Source organism: Saimiri boliviensis, chromosome 2, assembly GCF_048565385.1.
Source record: "Saimiri boliviensis isolate mSaiBol1 chromosome 2, mSaiBol1.pri, whole genome shotgun sequence".
NCBI classification, from domain to species: domain Eukaryota; kingdom Metazoa; phylum Chordata; class Mammalia; order Primates; family Cebidae; genus Saimiri; species Saimiri boliviensis.
Genome location: NC_133450.1, coordinates 46262729 through 46287174, shown reverse-complemented (window position 1 = coordinate 46287174; position 24446 = coordinate 46262729). Strand labels below are relative to the sequence as shown.

Genomic DNA, 24446 nt, shown 5'->3' with positions numbered 1-24446 from the left:
GGCGGGGGCGGAGAGGGGGATGGGAACGGCTCTGGGATCGGCCAGTGAGGATCATGGGCTAGGGGAGAGCTTTTCCGGGGAAGGGCCAATGGCGTGCGTGTGGTGTGGAGTTGAAGAGTTTATGCTTCGAAGTTCAGCTGTTGAGCCCATTTGGATATACCTGAACCTGAGTGTTCGGCTCCCTCTGCCTTTTCCTCGTCTGACCTTCACCCTTTCGGGGTCATAGCACTTCGCTCTGCTCTCATCTTCTCCACGCCGCACCCAGACCTGTCACCTGAACCTGGGTGTGAGGTACAGCAGACAAGAATTTCCCGGATCCAGGGCAAGAGTGTTAGATTATAGGTTTTTTGTTTTACTTTGCTTTTCCCATTAATGAAACAAAAGCCCGTTTCAAATCATTCTAGGCCTCCCTGTAGAACTATGAAAACCATACTTTCTTTTTTCCCTTTAATGCATTACTATCAAAAAGAGTAATGTACTCCTTGCTTAAAAGACAGAGCCGCAGCCACACAGGAGGGCCTGGAGAGCAAATTCAAGGACATGCCCAGGAGCCCAGCCAGCTGGGAAATCAAATAAATAACAGTTCATTCATCCATTTATTAACCCAGCAAACATTTATTAACTGTCTACCTGAGCCCTGCACTGTGGGGATACAGTGGTGAACAAAGCTCTTGTGATGCTTATATTCTAGTGGGGGTGGTGACAGCAAACAAATGACACCGGGAATGGACAACATCACTGGGAAGCATGTTCCAGGCAGGGAGAACAGGAATTGCAAACGCTTTGAGGCGGGATCGTGCTTGCTGTGTGGCCACAGCAGGGAAGCCAGTGAAGCTGGAGTGGAGTGAGGAAGACAGCAGGGGGGCCCATGTGGATGAGGACAGCTTCTCTCTTCCTAGGACTTTCCTCACAACTTGGACCTGACCCGAGTGCAATTAGGGGGCAGGCAAGTTGGGTAGCAGGCTGAGAGTGTCTAAAGGACACTAAATTATCCTTTTTTTAAAAAAAATTTTATCTTATTTTTTTTACGGTGCTCTACATGTTCAGAGAAACTTCTCTAGTAACAAACTATAGAAATGATCCCTGAAAGTATAGTCTTTTTTTTTTTTTTTTAATTTAAAGATGGGGTTTCTCCATGATGACCAGGCTGGTCTTGAACTCCTGACCTCAGTTGATCCACCCACCTCAGCCTCCCAAAGTGCTAGGATTACAGGCATGAGCCACCACGCCTGGCCTTTATCCTTGGAATAATTCAGGTATTTGGTGCCAGTGAACTCTGATTTCTGTATCTTGGTGAAATATGAGTTGGCTTTCATCCAGTGACATAGACTTATTGACAACTCCTTACCTGGACTACTTGTGTCTGGAGTAATTTTGCAACAGACCAGTGTAAGTTGCAGGGTGTAGCCCAGAAGCCAGCCAGCTGACAGTTGCTTAAAGGCATTAGTCACAGTTGTAATTCCAAAAATGCATGATTCGCTGTGAAGTGCTGCTCCCTGAAGGCAAGAAATTTATACTATTATCTACATTTTAAGTGGTTTAATATGTTTACCATGTTTACCAAGAAGTTACTTGCTTCGGAAGATTGCATATGATGAAAATTTGTAATAATTTCTAATTTTGAATATAAAAAGGCTTACACAGTTTTTATTCCAGGACAATCGGTATTTCCCCCACCTCTGCTAAGTAAACATTCAACAGATGTTTAAATAATACTGGTTTGAAGGGATGCCAACTCATTAGTCTGACCAGGGTGCCACGGCCCAGTTGGCTCTTACCTGGTGACAGACATCAATATCACCTGAACCAATTGGAGAGCTCAGCTGTGAGTGAGCTTGCTTGATGTCTAAATGTGTGCTTGGCTGTCCGTCTGTAAGTGGTCTTCCTTGGCCTGCATTGCCTCTCTTGACTTGCTTTAGGGGCTGAAATGGCACTGACATGCTTGAGACGGGATTGCAGAGTTTCCTTCCCCTAACCGTGGGATCGTATCCCCTCTGCAGGACTACGGATAGTACAGGAGTAGAAGATAAGTAGGAAATGGGATGAGGGGAGTTGCAAGAGGTATCATAAGTCACAGTCAATGGAGGGGAAAGCTTAAGTGCTCAGTAAATGTAGGGCAACAAGGAAGAGGAGGGTGGTGCTGAGGTAGGGAGCAGGAGAAGCTGAGACTTAGAGTGGAGAAGGTGCCTAGAGGCTGGCAGGCATTGAGGTCCTCTGGGTCTGATCAGGCAGTCCCAGCTCCAGCCCGTCCCTTGGCCCCTCCCTGCTGCTGGCCAGAGTCACACATGTGTTTTCCTGTTTTCCATTTCGGTCCCCGTCACCCTCTGCTTTTTCTGTTCCTCAGAGTCAACAGCTGCTGCAGCAGGAGCCATACCCTTGGTTCTCCTAACTAGTACCTTCCCCTCTTCTGAGCCGGTAACCCCTCCTCCCTGCACCTGCCCAAAGATCACTGGACCGGTAAGAGTCGGGAGAGGAGGAACAATGGGCGAGAGGGGAAGTGCAGGAGGAGGATGGAACCAGTGCTAAAACGCGACTGAATGGTGATCTAAGAGCCTCCTGTTTCTTGGTCCCAACCCTGTCCCTTCCTGGGCTGAAACTTCTGCCCAGAGACTTCAGCCCTTTGTTAATGGAAACCCTGGCCACAGGAGTAAACAATTTCTTTCTTCTTCCCCCCCCACCTTTTTTTTTTTTTTTTTAAAGGGACTGTCTTAGCCACAGTGGAATATAGAAAGACAAACAGAGAACTAGGGTGGGAGGGGCTGAGCTAACTTGGAGTGATGGGGAAATCCAGTCACGCCAGAGTGTATCTGTTTTCTGTTTCTGTTGTTAGGGGAGGCAGCACAGACTGGTTGGAGCCAGGAAGAGACATAGGGTCTCTGGGAGAGTAAGTGTGTTCTTACAGTAGTTCCCTGAGCTTGGCTGAGGAGCCAAGACCCCAAATTATGTGCTAGCACCTGGAGGAAGTGTGTTTTGTTGTTGCCATTTGGGGGTGAGGTTAGGGTGAGGGGTTCCACTGGCTGCTCTGCCCGGCACTGCAGGCATTGCATACTGGGTACCCTGCTGCCTGTTTCTGAATCAAATTTCTTCCACAGCCTGTAGGATGAGAGTGTTGTTCTGTAATCTTTACTGGGTCCTCAGAGATGAATGCATCTCAGACAGGGAAAGATGACAAGGGCTGCTGTTATCTTACAAGGTTTCTCATGTAAAACTTGGGGTAGGCCAGGCACAGTGGCTCACACCTGTAATCCCAGCATTTTGGGAGGCTGAAGTGGGCAGATCATGAGGTCAGGCGTTCAAGACCAGCCTGACCAACATGGTGAAACCCCTGTCTCTACTAAAAATACAAAAATTAGCTGGCGTACTGGTGGGCACCTGTAATCCCAGCTACTCAGGAGGCTGAGGCAGGAGAATCACTTGAACCCAGGAGGCAGAGGTTGCAGTGAGCAGAGCTCGCGCCACTGCACTCCGGCCTGGGGGATAAAACAAAACTCTGTCTTGGGGGCAAAAAAGAAAAAAAACAAAAACCAAAAAACAAAAACCTGGGGTAGAAGAGCCCCTTTGGGAGAGCCTATCGGTGCTGCTGGTCCCAGGTGGTCTGAATGGTGGAAGCATTACCCCAAGACCCAGGGTCTTAGGGAGAAATGCGAGCTGCCAAAGATGGTGCCTTCTTGTGCAGGGTGCTAGATAGTGGTTGAAAAAAGAAGGGGGCAGGGTTCAAAATCTCCATGAATGGCAGCCTCTCTTGCCTAGTTTGCATGGGCAGACTGAAGTAGGTTAGTCTACACATAGTACTTCCTGGTGCTACCACTAGGGTGTGCTGTTTGTTGGAATGTGGGTTTTACCCCTAGCAGATTTCTGTCTCAAGATTCCATGGAGAGGACTTCACTTTTTTTTTTTTTTTGAGACGGAGTTTTGCTCTTGTTACCCAGGCTGGAGTGCAATGGCGCAATCTCAGCTCACCGCAACCTCCGCCTCCTGGGTTCAGGCAATTCTCCTGCCTCAGCCTCCTGAGTAGCTGGGATTACAGGCACGAGCCACCATGCCCAGCTAATTTTTTTTTGTGTGTGTTTTTAGTAGAGACGGCGTTTCACCTTGTTGACCAGGATGGTCTCGATCTCTCGACCTCGTGATCCACCCGCCTCGGCCTCCCAAAGTGCTGGGATTACAGGCTTGAGCCACCGTGCCCGGCCAAAGGACTTCACTTTTTAGATGCTACCAATCAGGAACGAAACCTTGTACACTTCTCTCCCCATTCCCTGTCACAGTTTTCCCTTCCTTTGTCACTCCTTCCTTCCTTTCTCTTACATCATATTAAGACACATGCCCACCCCTTGGTGCCAGTGAATTTGGTCTTAAAAGGGCAAGCATGGCGGTGTGTTTGTGTGTGTTTTTGTTTGCTTTAGAAGTGGGCACCCTAGCAATAGCAGCACTGCCAAGAGGATTTGTAATCCCCTCTTACCCCTGCAAAGAATGAGAAAGGGGAGGGGCAGCCAGGAAGGAGATGAACAAACTTTGCTGGAGCCTTTAGTCCAGGCTATAGGCTGAAGGATGACAGAGGCTTTCTTTTTAATCTAGTCTGATTACATCTTCCCCCAGGTAATTCATATAGATAATTCCCATCGGCTGGGCTTGGTGACTCACGCCTGTAATCCCATTGCTTTGGAGGCAGAAGCAGGTGGATCACTTGAGGTCAGGAGTTCAAGACTGGGCTGGCCAACATGGCGAAATCCTGTCTCTTAAAAATGCAAAAATTAGGCCAGGCATGGTAGCTTATGCTTGTAATAGCTGTAATTCTAGCACTTGGGGAGGCTGAAGTGGGTGGATTGCCTGAGTTTAGGAGTTCAAGACCATCCTGGTCAACATGGTGAAACCCCAACTCTACTAAAAATACAATAAATTAGTTGGGTGTAGTGGTGTGTAGCTGTAATCCCAGCTACTTGGGAGGCTGAGGTAGGAGAACTGCTTGAACCTGGGAGGCGAAAGTTGCAGTGAGTAGAGATCATGCCACTGCACTCAGCCTGGGTGACAGGGTGAGATTCTGTCTCAAAATAAAAATAAAATAAAATAAAAATACTAAAATAAAAACACGAATATTGGCCACGTGTAATCCTAGTTACTCGGGAGGCTGATGCATGAGAATCGCTTGAACCAGGAGGTGGAGGTTACAGTGAGTTGAGATTGTGCCACTGCACTCCAGCCTGGGTGGCAGAGTAAGACCCTGTCTCAAAAAAATAATATAAGAGGAAGGCCTAGAGACTAGGGCAGGTCAGGGGATGGGGAGATGGAGAGATAGTATAACTGAGTGATTAAGAGTGTATGAACTCTGGTGGTTCCATGAGATAATGTGCTTAAGTGCTTAGCAGTATGTCTGGGTAGTGCTCAGTAGCAATTACTATTACAGAAGCATTTTGGAGAAAAGGATAATTTCCTCCAGAAGGATTTCAGATCATTGTGAGCCTGTCTTGGGAGAAGCATGATCTCTGGGAAGGCTAACACCAGAATCCTCCTCCTCATTAAAAAGTTTAAAGAGCTAGAATGGAGGGATGTAGGGTAGAGATGTCTCAGAGATATTTAGATCTCTATTCTCTGGTTGTAGAATAACTAAAGAGGATTAGAACAGGTGTGAGAAGGGACTGACAGTTGGATTTCGGAATGGATAGGGTCTATTTCTGTTGGTAAAAGAGACGTAGAATATCAGATTTAAAGTAAACAAGATAGTAAAGAATAAACACAGAATAAACTATGTGATTTCAAAAAAAATGCTCAGCTTCTTCTGCCTGTTCTGGGCCTATCTGTCCAACGGAATTCAGTGAAATCTGATTTCCTTGTATTTTTAGGAAAGCAGAGTAGCCTTGTATTTGGGAAAGGTGTTTATAGGAATTTATGCTCATCCCAAAGATCTTGGTATGTTTTCTCAAGGATGAAAGGGCACATGGGTCTGGTGGGGATGCAGTTGGAGATTTGATCTCTTGACTGTGTTTCTTCTTCTTCTTTTTTTTTTTTTTTAAGATGGGGTTTCACCATGATGGCCAGGCTGGCTTGAACTCCTGACCTCAGGTGATCCACCCACCTCAGCCTCCCAAAGTGTTGGGATTACAGGCGTGAGCCACAGCGCCAGGCCTGAGTGTGTTCCTTTTTAAGTAGTCTGAGGCTCAGGCTTTGAGGTAGTGGCTCAGGTTTGGAGGCAAACCCCCCAGTCTCTCTTTGCATAGGGAAGTGTGCAGAGTTCTCTTAGAATGCCCAGTCACACTTCCTGTAATCTCAGCATGGGAACAAGCCTTTGTGTCACACTGTGCAACCTTCCTCCCTTTCTTAAATGTTTGGGGTGAGAGAGAAGAGAGGCTAGGGTGGGGCATGGAGAACACACGCACACACACACACAGAGAGTGAGTGCTGTGTGTTCCTTCCCAGCTACTGCCCTGTCCTCAGCTAACTGGCCTGGGACAGTTTCCTCAGGGCTACAGAAACTGTATCCAGCTGACTGTCCTTTCTTCTGGGCCCCCAGTCCCAGAGCATAGCTGACAAAGGAGATTCCTGAGAGAGCGCCTTCTTATCACAGAAAGTGCTGAGCCAAGAGCTCCTAGCTGCCCCTTTTGCAGATGTGAAGGGTCAGTGAACCTTGGACCCAGATGGTTGCTTAATACTCCTTTCCCCCTCCCTCATCTCTTCCTCTGTGGGCTGCCTCGCCTCCTCCACCCTTCTTGCTTAAATCCATAGGCATTTTGTTTGACCTTCCCTTTTACTGCTGGCTGGAAAGGAGGAGCGTCTGACCACAGATCCTGGAAGGCATTTCTCTCCCTCACTGCTGCTGGCACTGCTGTGAGAACCTGCTTATATCCAGGACCAAGGAGTGAGTGTGCGTTCCACCCTCTCCTCTCATTCCTGCTCACCTTGCTTACCCTCCTCTTTGCTGCTGTGCAGTGTCTAATCGCTTCGTCTCCTGAGTGCCTCGCCCTAATATCTCTCCATTGCTTGACTAGCCTCTCCTGTTTTCTTCTCAGCTTCCTCCTGCTCGGTGTTTTCCAGCATGTGCTGCCTGGCTACAGCTGTGTGCCTGCATTGGCTTTGGGTGGTGTCTTTCCAGCAGCAACTCTGGGTTAGGGAATGGCTATCAGCTGCTTCCAATCATCTCTAGGTTTCGCTGTACATTGGATCACCTTTCTCTCATTCACACTTTTTTGGGTGATTTAACAATGCTGATGTGAGGGATCTGATAGCAGGAGGCTTGGAATACCAGAGACTGGAAAAGGTATCTGGGAAAGGAAAAGCAAGGAAAAGATAATAACTGGTCTTCTTTCAGGGTGAGGTGGGTCTACTTGGGCTTTGCCAGGACTGAACACTCCAGCTAAGCGTTAAGGGATGCTCCTTGGGCAGGAGGATGGTTGTGGGTTTCCAGCAGATTTCTAAAGGTTTTAGGTTTGTCACACGTAGAGTCCTTGGGAAAAAGAGTAGGTTGTGAGGCGCTCCCACAGATTAGTTGCTTGTAAGGTTGATTCCTAATGTTGTATCTCAGCACAGGTGATTGCTGAAGCTGAAATTGGAGGGAAGATGGGTTTTGTATAAGGCTGAAAACTCAGGCTCAAGCCATTATGATTCTTTTCTGGGAGCTGCCACATTGCCCCCATGCCTGTTTTGTATCATAGCAGGCTCAAAGAGAACCAAGATTTAGTTTTCTGTTTGGTGAGTTGGGTGGGCAGCAATATCCTAATGATGAGAGACAGATGCTTTCTCTCTGGGGAATGAGTGCCTTCTCTTACAAATTCAAATTGGTTGCTTTCACCTGAAGGGTCAAGAAAGAAGAAAAAAAAATTCAAGTTGGAGGGCCAGGCGAGGTGGCTCACGCCTGTAATCTCAGCACTTTGGGAGGCCCAGGTAGGCGGATACCTGAGGTCAGGAGTTCAAGACCAGCCTGGCTAACATGGTGAAACCCCATTTCTACTAAAAATACAAAAGATTAGACAGGAGTGGTGGTTCATGCCTATAATCCCAGCTGCTCTGGAGGCTGAGGCAGGAGTATTGCTTAAACCCGGGAGGTAGAGGTTGCAGTGAGCTGAGATCCCTCCATTGCACTCCAGCCTGGGCAACAAGAACAAAATTCCGTCTCAAAAAAAAGAAGTGCAACTTGGTGGCTCACACCTGTAATCCCAGGACTTTGGGCTTTGAGAGGCCAAGGCGGGTGGATCATGAGGTCAGGAGTTCAAGACCAGCCTGACCAAGATGGTGAAACCCTGTCTCTACTAAAAATATAAAAATTAGCCAGGTATGGTGGCAGGTGCCTGTAATCCCAGGTACTTGGGAGCTGAGGCAGAGAATTGCTTGAACCTGGGAGGTAGAGGTTACAGTGAGCCCAGATCGCATTATTGCACTCCGGCCTGGGCGACAGAGTTGACTTTGTCCCAAGAAAAAAATTTTCAAGTTGATGAGCGCGCTGGAGAAAAGGTTATTTGGAGGGCTCAGCAGTGGTGGGTGGGCTGCCTATATTAGCCTGTGTTGGAGGCAGGTAGAGGTTCTATGTAATTGCCAACTACCTAACATATAGCATCATCTTTTTCCTTAAAGGGCAATGCCAGGAAGCTGGTGAAGGCTTTTCTTTCCTCCACCATGGTTGACAGCACTGAGTATGAAGTGGGCTCCCAGCATGAGGTGGAAACCTCCCCTTTGGGTGATGGGGGCAGCCCAGGGCCCGAGCAGGTAAAGCTGAAGAAGGAGATCTCACTGCTTAACGGCGTGTGCCTGATTGTGGGGAACATGATCGGCTCGGGCATCTTTGTTTCCCCCAAGGGTGTCCTCCTGTACAGTGCCTCCTTTGGTCTCTCTCTGGTCATCTGGGCTGTTGGGGGCCTCTTCTCCGTCTTTGGGGCCCTTTGTTATGCAGAACTGGGCACCACCATTAAGAAATCTGGGGCCAGCTATGCCTACATCCTGGAGGCCTTTGGAGGATTCCTTGCCTTCATCAGACTCTGGACCTCCCTGCTCATCATTGAGCCCACCAGCCAGGCCATCATTGCCATCACCTTTGCCAACTACATGGTACAGCCTTTCTTCCCAAGCTGCTTCGCCCCCTATGCTGCCAGCCGCCTGCTGGCTGCTGCCTGCATCTGTAAGTGGGACTGGGACAGAAGGTGGTGGGTGGAGGGCTGGGCAGAGGCTGGGATGTGAGTGCAGTCTGGGAGTAAGAAGTAGATGGGAGGCCGGGCGCGGTGGCTCAAGCTTGTAATCCCAGCACTTTGGGAGGCCGAGGCGGGTGGATCACGAGGTCGAGAGATCGAGACCATCCTGGTCAACATGGTGAAACCCCGTCTCTACTAAAAATACAAAAAATTAGCTGGGCATGGTGGCACGTGCCTGTAATCCCAGCTACTCAGGAGGCTGAGGCAGGAGAATTGCCTGATCCCAGGAGGCGGAGGTTGCGGTGAGCCGAGATCGCGCCATTGCACTCCAGCCTGGGTAACAAGAGTGAAACTCTGTCTCAAAAAAAAAAAAAAAAAAAAAAAAAGAAGTAGATGGGAAGGAATGCCTCTGACAACACACACATATATATAGTTAAAATTAATGTATGCTTTGTGTGAAAATTCAAACAGTAACACTCACCTTTACCCCAACTTCTCATGGTAAGCACTATTAGCAGTTTGCATATTTTTCCTGATTTTTTTTTTTTTTTTTAAGAGACAGGTGTTTTGCTCTGTCACCCAGACTGGAGTGCAGTGGTGTGATCATACCTCACTTCAGCTTCGAACTTCTAGGCTTAAGTTATCCTCTGCCTCAGCCTCCTGAATAGCAGAGACTACAGACACACTGATTTTTTTTTTCTCTTGTTCTTTCAAGAGATGTAGTTTTGTCAGGGCATGGTGGCTCATGCCTGTAATCCCAGCACTTACGCAGGTTGAGGCGAGTGGGTCACCTGAGGTCAGGAGCTTGAGACCAACCTGGCTAACATGGTGAAACCCCGTCTGTACGAAAAAAAAAAAAAAAAAAAAAAAAATTGCTGGGCATGGTGGTGCATGCCTGTAATTCTAGCTCCTTGGGTGGTTGAGGCAAGAGAATTGCGTGAACCCAGGAGGTGGAGGTTGCAAAGAACCGAGACCAAGCTATTGTACTCCAGCCTGGGTGACAAGAGCAAGATTCCACCTCAAAAAAAAAAAAAAAAAAGGAGATATAGTTTTGTTCTTTTAGAAAAATGAGATCATATTAGTCTACATAAAATTCTACAGTGTGCTTTTCCTCCTAGCATTATCAGTGACTTTCTATTTACAGATCTACTTTTTAAAAATGCTTCATGTTATTCCATGTTAATTTTAAGGATGTATAGTAGTTTATTGACCTAGCTAGTTCTCTGTTAATGGCCATGTATGTTGGTTCCAGTTTCTCAGTCTTACAGATAATGCTCCAGTGAATATCCTTTTGTACTTGCATGAGTATTTGTGTAGGCTAGATTTTTCTTCTTTTTTTTTTTTTTTTTTTTTTTTTTTTTTTTGAGATGGAGTCACTCTGTCACCCAGGCTGGAGTAGCATGATCTCGGCTCATTGCAACCTTCATCTTCTAGGTTCAAATGATTCTCCTGCCTCAACTGCTCTAGTGGCTGGAATTACAGGCATATGCCACCATGCCCAGCTAATTTTTTTGTATTGTTAGTGGAGACAGTGTTTAACTGTATTGGCCAGGCTGGTCTTGAACACCTGACCTCAAGTGATCTGCCTGCCTCAGCTTCCCAAAGTGTTGGGGTTATGCACGTGAACCACTGCACCTGCTTCTGTTGGCTAGATTCTTAATACTGTCATTTCAATCTACCTTGGCTTTTTCTCCATCTCATAAATAAAATATTATTTAAATCTGTACATCAGTAAAGCCATTGGAGGTGCCGAGATGGTGATTCTTCACAGCCCCATCCCTCAGATGCCTCTATTGAAAAATGCCCTTCCAACCTGGGAGATCCTAGGGCGTTAGAGATGCCTTCCACCACACAACTGTGAAGAAGCTCAGACATTCTGTCAGTTTGAGGGGCGGCTGCCCTAGCAGTTGGGGCACAGGAATTTTGCACCAGGTACAATTGCTCATTGGCTCACCCCTCTCCAATCAGCTCATGTCCTTTTCTCTTTCAGTTTCTGTATTGCCCCATTTACTCCTCAACTTCCTCTTCAGCTTCCCTTATTCTACGGTTGTGTAGAGAACTGGCTGTCTTCTGTGGGGTCCTCCTGGTGTTTTGTGTGTCCATATGTCTGGCTTGGACTCATCTCTGTGTATGGGATATTTGTCATTCACGGCCATAGTCAGGGAGGAGTGGAAGGCACTGCCTTGTGTTGCAAGAAGGGAGTTTTCCACTGAGGTCTGAAATGTGATCCGTGATTTCTCTTGCATCGCTTGCAGATGATCTGGTAGGTTGCTAACTGGCAAAACTAATTTTAGGATCTATTGGTCTTGAAGCACCCTCAAATGTGGGTATATATTTATATATCATGTGCAGAGAAGGATCATTCCATCTAAGTAATATTATTTATTTATTTATTTATTTGAGACGGTGTCTTGCTCTGTTGCCCAGGCTGGAGTGTAATGGTGCGATCTTGGCTCACTGCAACCTCTGCCTCCCAGGTTCAAGTGATTCTTCTGCCTCAGCCTCCCAAGTAGCTGGGATTACAGGCGTCCACCACGGCATCCAACTAATTTTTGTATTTTTAGTAGAGATGAGGGTTTCACTGTGTTAGCCAGTCTGGTCTCAAACTCCTGACCTCAGGTGATCCACCTGCCTCTGCATCCCAAATTGTTGGGATTACAGGCGTGAGCTGCTGCACCCGGCCAATTTTCTGCTTCTAATTTGGGTATAGAGATGTACACGTTGAAACCCTCATTCACCCATGTACACATTCATGTGCCTGTGCATCCTTTTTTTTTTTTTTTTTTTTTTTGAGACAGAGTTTTGCTCTTATTACCCAGGCTGGAGTGCAATGGCCCGATCTCAGCTCATTGCAACCTCCGCCTCCTGGGTTCAGGCAATTCTCCTGCCTCAGCCTCCTGAGTAGCTGGGATTACAGGCATGCGTCACCATGTCCAGCTGATTTTTTGTATTTTTAGTAGAGGCGGGGTTTCACCATGTTGACCAGGATGGTCTCGATCTCTTGACCTCGTGATCCACCTACCTCGACCTCCCAAAGTGCTGGGATTACTGGCATGAGCCACCGCGCCTGGCTATCCTTTTAAGAATACATTCAAAGTAGCCACAGTTATGGTTAGTATGCAGAGCTCTTCAGTGAGTAAAAGGCATGGAGTTTTGTGCACAGGTGTGAGAGAACTCTGGTAGAGTGAAAGGTGCACACCACTTGTGTACACACTTGCATTGGAGGTTGGGCTCAGTAGCTGTGTGACCTGGAGTTAGATGCAGTGACTGTTTAATTCCGGGCTATTGTGAGAATGGAATAAGATTCAGTGAAAACATAAATTATGACTCAAGTATAAGGTATTGATTATGTTTAGAATTACTATTTTCTTGGCCACTTATAGTCCTGTTTCTCTTCCTGCTTCTTGGCTTCATTTGAAGCAGTTACATTTAGATAAATGAGATATTACTACATAAGTAATACCTGGACTTTGTTCTGGACTTTGTTTCTGTTCAGAGGTACATAGAAATCTAAAGAAGGTTCAGAAGGGCAACCAAGACTAAGAATTAAGTGACATATGATCCATGGGTTTATTACTTCAGCCACTGTTTTGTTTTTGTTTTTTCAATTTTTTTTAAAATAGAGATGAGGTCTCGCTATGTTGCCCAGGCTGGCCTCAAACTCCTGAGCTCTAGCAATCTGCCTGCCTTGACCTCCCAAAGTGCTAGGATTATAGGCATGAGCCACTGTGCACGGCCTTCAGGCACTGTTTTTTTTTTTTTTTTTTTTTTTTTTTTTGCAGGCACTGTTTAATAAGCACCTAACACAAGTCAGATGCTGGGACCTACGAGAACATTCCAGTTGGCCTAAGTGAGAACTTAGGCAGAATCTTTAGATTTAGCAACAGAAGGGCTTTAATTTAGAGCTTTCATACATTCTCTCCCTTGGAAAACCTTTAATTAGGGCATGTTATGTGCTAGATATTTTACTTAGCGCTGGGGAACAAGAATGATGTCTGGCCCTCGCCATTTAATAATTCACAGTCCAGGAAGGAGACAGACATGTTAACAAACAATTGTCATGCAATGTAATTAGTGCAGTGATAGAGGCAAATGGGACCACTTTTTTTTTTTTTCAAGACAAAGATGCACTCTTGTCACCCAGGCTGGAGTGCAGTGGTGCGATCTTGCCTCACTGCAACCTCTGTGTCCCTGGTTCAAGCAATTCTCCTGCCTCAGCCTCCCCAGTAGCTGGGATTACAGGCATGTGCCACCATGCCTGGCTAATTTTTGTGTGTTTAGTAGCGATGGTGTTTTACTGTGTTGGCCAGGCTGGTCTTGAACCCCTGACCTCAGGTGAACCACCCACCTCAGCCTCTCAAAGTGCTGGGAGAACAAACATGAGCTACCATGCCTGACCTAAATGGGGTCACTTTATTTTTGTAGGGAGGAGAGCTTAGGAAAGTACCACAGAGAACATGGTGTCTGAGTTGAATTTTGAAAATACATATAGCTGTCTTCTGTGACCTTTCTCACAGGAGACTGCATGTGCAAAGGTATGGAGGTGCAAAAAGGCACAGAATGATCAGAGAATTCCAGATCATTGGTATAGTTGGAATGTGGGGTGGGAAAAGGGTGAGGAGACAGCACTAGGTGAGGTGGGTTTTATAATCAGGTTGGACTTTATCTCAAAGATAGGGGGAAGCTATTGTTTATCTTTATATTTTTAGAGATGGGTTCTTGCTCTGTCGTCCAGGCGGGAGTGCAGTGGTGCAGTTATTGCTCACTGCGGCCTCCAACTCCTGGCCTCAGGTGATCCTCCTACCTCATGAGTAGCTAGAATTACAGGTGGGAGCTACAAAGCTACTGATTTTTTTTTTTTTTTTTTTTTTTTTTGAGACGGAGTTTTGCTCTTGTTGCCCAGGCTGGAGTGCAATGGCGCGATCTCGGCTCACCGCAACCTCCGCCTCCTGGGTTCAGGCAATTCTCCTGCCTCAGCCTCCTGAGTAGCTGGGATTATAGGCACACACCGCCATGCCCAGCTAATTTTTTGTATTTTTAGTAGAGACGGGGTTTCACCATGTTGACCAGGATGATCTCGATCTCTTGACCTCGTGATCCACCCGCCTCGGCTTCCCAAAGTGCTGGGATTACAGGCTTGAGCCACCGCGCCCGGTCAAAGCTACTGATTTTAAACAGGGGTGTGGGGACTAGTGAAATGATCAGACTTAGTTAAAAAGGAGAACTCTAGTGGGCACGTGGAGAATGTTTTTGGAAAGAGCAAGAGAGAGACAGACGGTGGGGAGACTGGTTTAGAGAGCTGAAACCTGAGTCCATGTGAAGGGTGATGAAGATCTGTACTGTGGAGTGGCCTTGGGAATAGAGATGAGGGTATGGATAAAGAAATAGTTAACTGAGGAACTTTCAAGGACTTTTTGCTGGGGATGTGGGCACTCTCAGAGGTGAAGCTCTGCCTCCAGCCTTGCCCATAGGTTTTCACCCCAGTATGTTGCTCCCCTGTTTAAAATCCTCCAGTGGCTCCTCATATGCTTTAGGATAAAATCTAAACTCCTAGGAAGGTATGCCTTGTGCTTTCGCCACTTTGGCCTCCTCATATCACATAATCCTTCATGTACACTCTATTCCCCATATGTTCTGGGTGTGGGGGGTGTGGAAGCTCTCAGAGGTGAAGCTAGCAGTTTGAGCTTGAACAGGGTGGGTGACAGGGCTGCCATCTGAAATAGGGAAGGTGGGCTGAGTATGAGGTCGAGGGAGCATTCAAGTCTTCTGCTGGGCTACTCTTGTGGCCCTTCCATGAGCAGTGCCTTCCTTGGGTGTCATGACACAGAGTTGGGTCATTTTCCCATCAGTTGAGTCATACTTATCTAAAAAAGAGGTTGATGTGGCCAGGCGTGATGGCTCATGCCTGTAATACCAGCACTTTGGGGTGCTGAGGAGGGTGGGTCACCTGAGGTCAGGAGTTTGGGACCAGCCTGGCCAACATTGTAAAACCCTGTCTCTACTAAAAATACAAAAATTAGCCAGGCGTGGTGGTGCACCTGTAATCCTAGCTACTCGGGAGGCTGAGATGGGAGAATTGCTTGAACCTGGGAGGTGGAGGCTGCAGTGAGCTGAGATTGCACCACTGCACTCTAGTCTAGGCAACAGAGCAAGACCTCATTAAAAAAAAAAAAAAAAGTTGATGTGTGAATGATAATGCCAGTTTATTCATGTATGTACAGTTTATTGATTAGCATACATGGATAATTTCTTTTCTTTTTTTTTTTTTTAGACAGAGTCTTACTCTGTTACCCAGGCTGGAGTGCAATGGCTCAATTTTGGCTCACTGCAACCTCTGCTTCTCGAGTTCAAGTAATTCTCCTCCCCCAGGCTCCTGAGTAGCTGCGATTACAGGCAGGTGCCACCAAGCCCAGCTACTTTGTGTATTTTTAGTAGAGACGGGGTTTCACCATGTTGTCCAGGCTGGTCTCAAACTCCTGACCTTGTGATCTGCCCACCTTGGTCTCCCAAAAAGCTGAGATTACAGGTGTGAGCCACTGTGCCCGGCCAGGTAATTTCTTTTTTTAAAATTTTTATTTATTTAACTTTTCTTCTACTTTTAAGTTCCAGGGCACATGTACAGGATGTGCAGGTTTGTTACATAGGTAAATATGTGCCATGATTGTTTGCTTCACAGATAAACCCATCACCTATGTATTAAGCCTATCATCCATTAGCTCTCCCTCCTGCAACCTCCACCAACAGGCCCTAGTGTGTGCTCTTCTCCTACCTGTATCTGTGTGTTCTCATCGACCAGCTCCCACTTATATGTGCGAACATTTGGTGTTTGGTTTTCTGTTCCTACGTTAGTTTGCTGAGGATAATGGCTTCCAACTTTCATCTACGTCCCTACAAAGGACTTGATCTTGTTCCTTTTTTATGGCTGCATAGTATTACATGCTATATATGTACCACATTTTCTTACTTGCTGCACCTTTTTTTTTTTTTTTTTTTTTGAGATAGAGTCTTGCTCTGTCACCCAGGCTGGAGTGCAGTGGTACCATCTTGGCTCACTGCAACTTCTGCCACCTCGGTTCAAGTGATTCTCCTGCCTCAGCCTCCTGAGTAGCTGGGATTACAGCTGGGATTACTGTGCCTGCCACCACGCTTGGCTATTTTTTTTTTTTATTTTTAGTACAGACAGGGTTTTGCCATCTTGGCCAGGCTGGTCTTGAGCTCCTAACCTCGTGATCCACCTGCCTTAGCCTCCCAAAGTGTTGGGATTATAAGTATGAGCCACTGTGCCCAGCCTGTATCACATTTTCTTTATCTCACTGATGGGCATTTGGGTTGATTCCGTCTTTGCTATTGTGAATAGTGCTGCAGTGAACATGTGTGTACATATATCTTTGTAATGGAATGATTTATAATCTCTTGGGTATAATATACTCAGTAATGGGATTGCTGGGTCAAGTGGTATTTCGGCTTCTAGATCTTTGAGGGATGCCACACTGTCTTCCACAATGGTTGAACTAATTTACACTCCCACCAACGGTGTAAAAGCGTTCCTTTTTCTCCTCAACCTTGGCAGCATTGGTTGTTTATTGGCTTTTTAATAATTGCCTTTCTGACTGATGCGAGGTGGTTTTTCACTGTGGTTTTGATTTGCATTTCTCTAATGATCAGTGATGTTGGGCTTCTTTTCTTTTCATATGTTTGTTGGCTGCATGAATGTCCTCTTTTGAGAAGTGTCTGTTTTCATATCCTTTGCTCACTTTTTAATGGTTTTTTTTTTCTTGTAAATTTGTTTAAATTCCTTGTAGACTCTGGTTATTAGACCTTTGTCAGATGAATAGATTGCAAAAATTTTCTCCCATTCTGTAGAGGTTGTCTTTTCCCTCTGATGGTAGTTTCTTTTTTTTTTGAGATGGAGTTTCGCTCTTGTTACCCAGGCTGGAGTGCAATGGCACGATCTCGGCTCACCGCAACCTCCGCCTCCTGGGTTCAGGCAATTCTCCTGCCTCAGCCTCCTCAGTAGCTGGGATTACAGGCACGTGCCACCATGCCCAGCTAATTTTTTTTGTATTTTTTAGTAGAGATGGGGTTTCACCATGTTGACCAGGATGGTCTCGATCTCTTGACCTTGTGATCCACCCGCCTCGGCCTCCCAAAGTGCTGGGATTACAGGCGTGAGCCACCGCGCCCGGCTATCTTTCTTTCTTTCTTTCTTTTTTTGAGACGGAGTTTCGCTCTTGTTACCCAGGCTGGAGTGCAATGGCGTGATCTCAGCTCACTGCAGCCTCCGCCTCCTGGGTTCAGGTGATTCTCCTGCCTCAGCCTCCTGAGTAGCTGGGATTACAGGCACGCACCACCATGCCCAGCTAATTTTTTGTATTTTTAGTAGAGACGGGGTTTCACCATGTTGACCAGGATGGTCTCGATCTCTTGACCTCGTGATCCACCCGTCTTGGCCTCCCAAAGTGCTGGGATTACAGGCTTGAGCCACCGTGCCTGGCCTCCCTCTGAAGGTAGTTTCTTTTGCTGTGCAGAAGCTCTTTGGTTTAATAAGATTCCATTTGTCAATTTTTGCTTTTGTTGCAACTGCTTTTGGCATTTTCATCATGAAATCTTTGCCCGTGCCTATGTCCTGAATGGTATTGTTATAAAGCCCTAGATTTTTTCCTAGAGTTTTTATAGTTTTGGATTTTATATTTAAGTCATTAATCCATCTTGAATTAATTTTTGTATAAGGTATAAGGAAGGGGTCTAGTTTCAATTTTCTGCATATGGCTAGCCAGTTCTCCCAGCACCATTTATTAAATAGGGAATCCCTTCCCACACGAGTAATTTCTAATGACCAGAAGATGTGTGTTCAATATCAAGGCATCCCCTCCCTGGTACCCTAGTAACTGGGAAACCAATCTAGTAATCAGGAAGTTGCTTGCAGGGTATGGAACTGGAACAAAAGAATAATTTTTGTTTGAATAATTTGAGAAAAATTTTCTGAATGTGTTGGACTCTATAAAGCATGGAGCTGAAAGGTGGAGCCCCTGCCTGCAGGGAATGCACAGTATGGTGGGGAAGCTGGGCAAACAAAGTCACTCAAACTTGTATATGTGTCAAGTGCTTGCAGGGGTGGAGAGTGGCTTGTTCGGGGATGATGTCTGCATCAACACACTGAAGGATGAAAGGAGGCAGGCTGAGCTGAAGCACCCATGTTTCTACCATGGCCTGTGTGACTGTACTCCACCTGATTTCTCTGTTGCCAGGCTGGAGTGCAGTGGCACTATCTTGGCTCACTGCAACCTCCACTTCCCCAGTTCAAGCGATTCTCCTGCCTCAGCCTGTTGAGTAGCTGGGACTACAGGTGCATGCCACCATGCCCAGCTAATTTTTATTTATTTATTTATTTATTTATTTATTTATTTTGAGACGGAGTTTCGCTCTTGTTACCCAGGCTGGAGTGCAATGGCGCAATCTTGGCTCACCACAACCTCCGCCTCCTGGGTTCAGGCAATTCTCCTGCCTCAGCCTCCTGAGTAGCTGGGATTACAGGCATGCGCCACCATGCCCAGCTAATTTTTTTGTATTTTTAGTAGAGACGGGGTTTCACCATGTTGACCAGGATGGTCTCGATCTCTTGACCTTGTGATCCACCCGCCTCGGCCTCCCAAAGTGCTGGGATTACAGGCGTGAGCCACCGCGCCCGGCAATTTTTATATTTTTGGTAGAGATGAGGTTTCACCATGTTGACCAGAATGGTCTTGATCTGTTTTTTTTTTTTTTTTTTTTTTTTTTTTTTTTTTTTTTAAGTGATGGGGTTTCACCATCTTGGCTAGGCTGGTCTTGAACTCCTGACCTCCTGATCCACCCATCTCGGCCTCCCAAAGTGCTAGAATTACAGGCGTGAGCCACCGCGCCTGGCTGGTCTTGATCTCTTGATCTCATGACCCGCCTGCCTCAGCCAACACATTAATTATTTACTTGTCTCTCTTTCCCTCTAGAATATAAACATCATGAGAATAAGGACTTTGTTTTACTCGCTGCTGAATCACCAGCATGTAGAAAAGTGCTTGGTATCTGCTGGGTGCTCAATAATTATCTGTTGAATGAAGAACGGGGCAGGACATTCTAGGCACAGGGAAAGCCAATGTAAAGGCACAAGGTGAAGAAAATGTATAGGATGTGGGGGTGGACGGGGTATTGTGGAATATGAGGGGGCCAAGATGGGCAAGGGGCTAGAACACAAGGTTTACCTTTATAGGGGTTTAGAATTTACCCAAAGCATATGCGGAGCCATTGAAGGATTTTAAACAGGGAGTGATACAGCTTTGGTGGAACTTACAGGACAAGGCTGGAGGCAGAGACACTATTAGGAAGCTTTTGTAGCAATCCAGGCAGGAAATGACAAAAACCTGCACTAGGGTGGTGGCAGTTGGGGTGAACAGGAAAGGATAGATCTGAGAGCAATTTAGAAGGTATAATCCAAACAACCAGTGAGACCTATTAAAGTGTCAGGTATAAGGGAGAGGCGGAGAAGGAAGTGTCAAGGAAAACCTCCACCATGTTGTAAGTTTTGAGCCAGAAGAGCTGTGCCTGTCTATGATCCACTGTATCTGTAGCAAGGAAACACAGAAGCTTGGTAAATATTCTTTGTTGTTGCTGTTTTTTTTTTTTTTGGAGACGGAGTTTCACTCTTGTTACCCAGGCTGGAGTGCAATGGCACAATTTCAGCTCACCACAACCTCGGCCTCCTGGGTTCAGGCAATTCTCCTGTCTCAGCCTCCCAAGTAGCTGAGACTACAGGCACGCGCTGTTGTTGCTGTTTTAAGAGTCTTGCTCTGTCTCCCAGGCTGGAATACAGTGGCAAGATCTTGGCTCACTGCAACCTCTGCCTCCTGGGTTCAAGGGATTCTCCTGCTTCAACCTTCTGAGTAGCTGGGACTACAGATACATGCCACCATGCCTGGCTAATTTTTGTATTTTTAGTTAGAGACAGGGTTTCACCATGTTGGCCAGGCTGGTCTCCAACTCCTGAGCTCAAGTGATCTACCTGCCTCAGCCTCCCAAAGTGCTGTGATTACAGGCGTGAGCCACCTACTGTGCCTGGCCCTTAATAAATATTCTTTGAATGATGAGATGAGGTTTCTGGTTTGGGCAACTTGCAGGCAGTGGTATCATTTACTGGGAGGAGGAGGATGGGAGCATGTTGAATTTGGAATTTATTTGTAGCATAGTAGGTGGATATGCCCATTGGAATTTAGGAAAGAGTTAGGGTTGGAGATTGAGCATTCAACAAGTGTTTGTGAAGAGCTTGCCACGTTCCCTGCACTTGTCGCTGTCTTTTTGGAGCACTTTGTGTGCGTGTACATGCATAGGTGGATGCAGGGGTCATGATGGGCAACCCAATACAGGGTTTTAATGGATTGTGATCGTGTTCTGATTTGCAAGGTAGAACAAGGCACAGGAGGAAATCAGTTTTAACCTAGGCATTTAGAAACCATTCCTGTAGAAGTTTTAGCTGATACCTGAATGGTGAAGAAGTAGAAGAGGAGTATTCAAGGGTGGAGGAGTATTCCAGGCAGCAAGAACAGAATGTATGAAAACCTAATTGCAAGAAAGAAGGGCACCTTTCAGGCACTGAAAGGAGTTCAGGGTGGGCAGCGCTGTTGAATTTCAGGTAGTAAAGGTTGAGAGTTGGCTTGCAGAGGTAAATAGAGGTCAAGGCATAGGTTGTTCAAAGCTTTATAAGCTGTGCTAGTTATTATTATGCTAAAAGAAATAATCTAAAACTTAGTGTCTTAAAACAATAGTCATTTTATTTTTAAAAAATATTATTATTATTATTATTATTATTATTTTTTTTTTTTTTTATGAGAGGGAGTTTCGCTCTTGTTACCCAGGCTGGAGTGCAATGGCGCGATCTCGGCTCACTGCAACCTCTGCCTCCTGGGTTCAGGCAATTCTCCTGCCTCAGCCTCCTGAGTAGCTGGGATTACAGGCACGCGCTACCATGCCCAGCTAATTTTTTGTATTTTTGGTAGAGACGGGGTTTCACCATGTTGACCAGGATGGTCTCGATCTCTTGACCTCGTGATCCACCCGCCTCGGCCTCCCAAAGTGCTGGGATTACAGGCTTGAGCCACCGCGCCCGGCCAAAAAATATTATTTTTTATATCTAGACAGAGCCTTGCTTGGTCACCCAGGCTGGAGTGCAGTGGCACGATCTCAGCTCACGGCAACCTCTGCCTCCTGGGTTCAAGCAATTCTCCTGCCTCAGCCTCCTGAGTAGCTGAGATTACAGGCGCCCACCACCACACCCAGCTAATTTTTTTTTTTTTTTTGAGACAGAGTCTCACTCTGTCACCCAGGCCAGAGTGCCATGGCGCAATCTCGGCTCATTGCAACCTCCATCTCTCTGATTCTCCTGCCTCAGTCTCCCAAGTAGCTGGGATTACAGGCACTTGCTGACACACCCAGCTAACTTTTGTATTTTTAGTAGAGATAGGGTTTCACCATGTTGGCCAGGATTGTCTTGATCTCTTGACCTCATGATCTGCCTGCCGTGGCCTCCCAAAGTCCTGGAATTGCAGGTGAGAGCCACTGCGCCTGGCTATACCTGGCGGCCATTTTTGTATTTTTAGTAGAGACAGGGTTTCACCGTGTTGGCCAGGCTGGTCTTGAGCTCCTGACCCCATGCTTTGCTCTCTTTGGCCTCCCAAAGTGCTGGGATTACAGGCATGAGCCACTGCACCCAGCCTCATTTTATTTTTTATGATTTCTGTGGCTTAGGAATTTGGGAAGGGCTTAGTGGGACAGATCTAGGTCAGGGTCCCTCATGTGGTTGAAGTCAAATGATGACAGGAGCTGGAAAAGGGGTTGCTGAGAAAGATGCAGAGTATCTGGCCTTCTTTTTCTTATCAAATTGTGTCAGAGCTTTTCCATGTGGTCTTTCCACATGGACTGCGTTGAGCTTTCTTACAGCATGGTCACTTCAGGGCAGTCAGACTGCTTATGCAGGTAGCTGAAGGCTTCCAGAATGAGTGTTCTAGCAACAAAAGTGGAAGCTGCATTGCCTTTTATGACCTAGTCTCAGAAGTTACATGGTGTAAATTCTGTCATGCTCCACAGGTAGAGGCATTCACAGATCATTCAGTTTCGAGAAGAGGGGCACAGACCCTGCCTCCTGATGGTTAGAGTGTCAAAGTCACATTGTAAGAAAGGAATATGGGATGGGAGATGTTAAGACATCTTTGAAAACTGCAATCTATTGCACCTACCATATTAAGGAGTTTGGTGGGCTTTCTTCTGAGGCAATGAAAAAACTCTTAAGGCCTTTAAAGCAAAAAAGTGGCATTTGTGATTTAGATTTTAGAATTTGTGATTTTAAAACAGATTAGTTTTTTTTTTTTTCTTTTTTTGAGACAGAGTCTTGTTCTGTCACCCAGGCTGGAGTGCAGTGGCGTGATCTCAGCTCACTGGAACCTCTGTCTCCTAGGTTCAAGTAGCTCAGCCTCCCGAGTAGCTGGAACTACAGGTGCCAGCCACTACACCTGCCTAATTTTGGTATTTTTAGTAGAGATGGGGTTCACCATGTTAGCCAGGCTGGTCTGGAACTACTGACCTTGTGATCCGCCTTCCTCAGTCTCCCATAGTGTTGGAATTACAGGCGTGAGCTACCGTACCTGGCCAATTTTTGTATTTTTAGTAGAGATGGGGTTTCACCATGTTGGTTAGGCTGATCTCTAACTCCTGACCTTATGATCTGCCTGCCTTGGCCTCCCGAAGTGCTGGGATTATAGGCAGGAGCCACTATGCCTTGCCGATTACTCTAGTTGTTCTATGCAGGATTGAAAGCCAGGAGACAGGTGGAAAGCTGTTGCTATGATCCTAGTGAGAAATGATGGTGGCTTGGAGTAGAGTCATGTTTTGGGGATGGGGAGACTGGTTAAGACTTGGATGTTGAGTAGATATGGGTGGAAGTTGTTGATGATAATAACATGCCCAGGTCTTTGGCTTGCATAAATGGGTGGATGGTGATGCCAGTTACTTGTATGGGGAACACTGAAGGAGCAGTAGGTTTGGGAGAAATTGATGGAATCAGTTTTGGACATGTTGAATTTGATGTGCCTGGTGATGTCCAGTAGGTAGTTGAATATTCATATGTATCTGGAACCATGACAGTTGGGCTGGTAATATACTTTTGGGAGTCATCATTGTATACAAGGTTATTGAAACCATAGGAATAGGCTGGGATGGTGGCTCATGCCTGTGATCCCAGCACTTTGGGAGGCCGAGGTGGGCAGATCCCTTGAGGTCAGGAGTTCAAGATCAGACTGGAGAATCACTTGAACCCAGGAGGCAGAGGTTGCAGTGAGCCGAAGTAGCACCACTGCATTCCATCCTGGGTGACAGAGCAAGACTCTGTCTCAACAACAACAACAACAACAACAAAGCAAAAAAAGAAACCATAGGAACAGACGAGATGACCATGGGACAAGATGTAGAAAGGGAGGACAAAAGGGCTCAGAACAGCATTCTGAGAAATACCTACATTTGAGGGATAGGTATTCTGTAAAAAGGTGGAGAAGGAGGATCTAGAGAGATATGAGGAAAACTGGGAGATGGTGAGTAGAAGGGAGTGAATTAAGAAGGAATGAATGACCAACTGTGTCCAATCTGCTAACAGGTCAAGCTAGGTAAAGACTGAGTATAGGTGACTGGATTTATTGATATGAAGGTCATTAGTGGCTTTCCATGTGGGCTTTCTCCTAAGACAATTAAATTTCAGGGCAGTGAGGGTGAAATCAGGCTTCAGAAATATCATTTATTCACCCAGCAAAATATATTGTTACTATATGCTAGTTCAGGACTCTGCCCATGGGTACAAGGATAACTATTATCCGGTCTTTTCCCTCACACAGCTCTCATGGGTGGGAGAGACATATGTACACTGTTCTAATGCAGTGTAGTTAATGTGGAAGGTAGGAGCACACAGCAAGGGCAGCATGCCACAGATGACGGGTTTACACTCAAAAATAGCCTTTCTGGAGGAGCTGTTAAGTTGGAATTAGCAACTCAGAGGGTCAAAGGAAAACTTTTCCAGTGTAGAAGAGGAAGGAGTTGCAGCATCTCAGACTGCATTGTGGGGATGGGAAGGGGAAGGAATATAGATTTGCTCTTTAGATGAATGATTCTGAAAGCACAGAAGGTAGTTGTTGGAGGAAAGGAGCAAGGTTGAGGGACGGTGGTATGAAAAAAAGTTAAGTCTGCCTTAGGTTGGTTGAAGTATGTTTCTGGGAAAGTTGATGAAATATCTTTACCCTACAATGAAGCCTTCTCTATGGCTGGATTGAT

The 24446-nt window shown here is 46.2% G+C and overlaps 1 protein-coding gene and 1 pseudogene across 10 annotated transcripts in view; one reads left to right on the top strand and one right to left on the bottom strand.

Moving 5' to 3' along the window:
* Positions 1–24446, top strand: part of SLC7A7 (solute carrier family 7 member 7) — a 48164-nt gene continuing 23718 nt past the window's right edge. For 2 of the 10 annotated variants that reach the window (XM_010335065.2, XM_010335070.2), the window contains exons 1-2: positions 7901–7921; positions 8560–9100. In XM_010335065.2, coding sequence (XP_010333367.1) covers positions 7919–7921; positions 8560–9100 — 544 coding nt within the window. In that variant the 5' untranslated portion in view covers positions 7901–7918. Of the gene's footprint in view, positions 1826–2209; positions 2458–2830; positions 6857–7786; positions 7873–7900; positions 7922–8559; positions 9101–24446 lie in introns of those variants that run through there. The other 8 variants (XM_074393209.1, XM_074393210.1, XM_074393214.1 and 5 more) reach the window with 8 other exon arrangements.
* LOC120364231 (small nucleolar RNA U3) lies at positions 1005–1099 on the bottom strand (annotated as a pseudogene).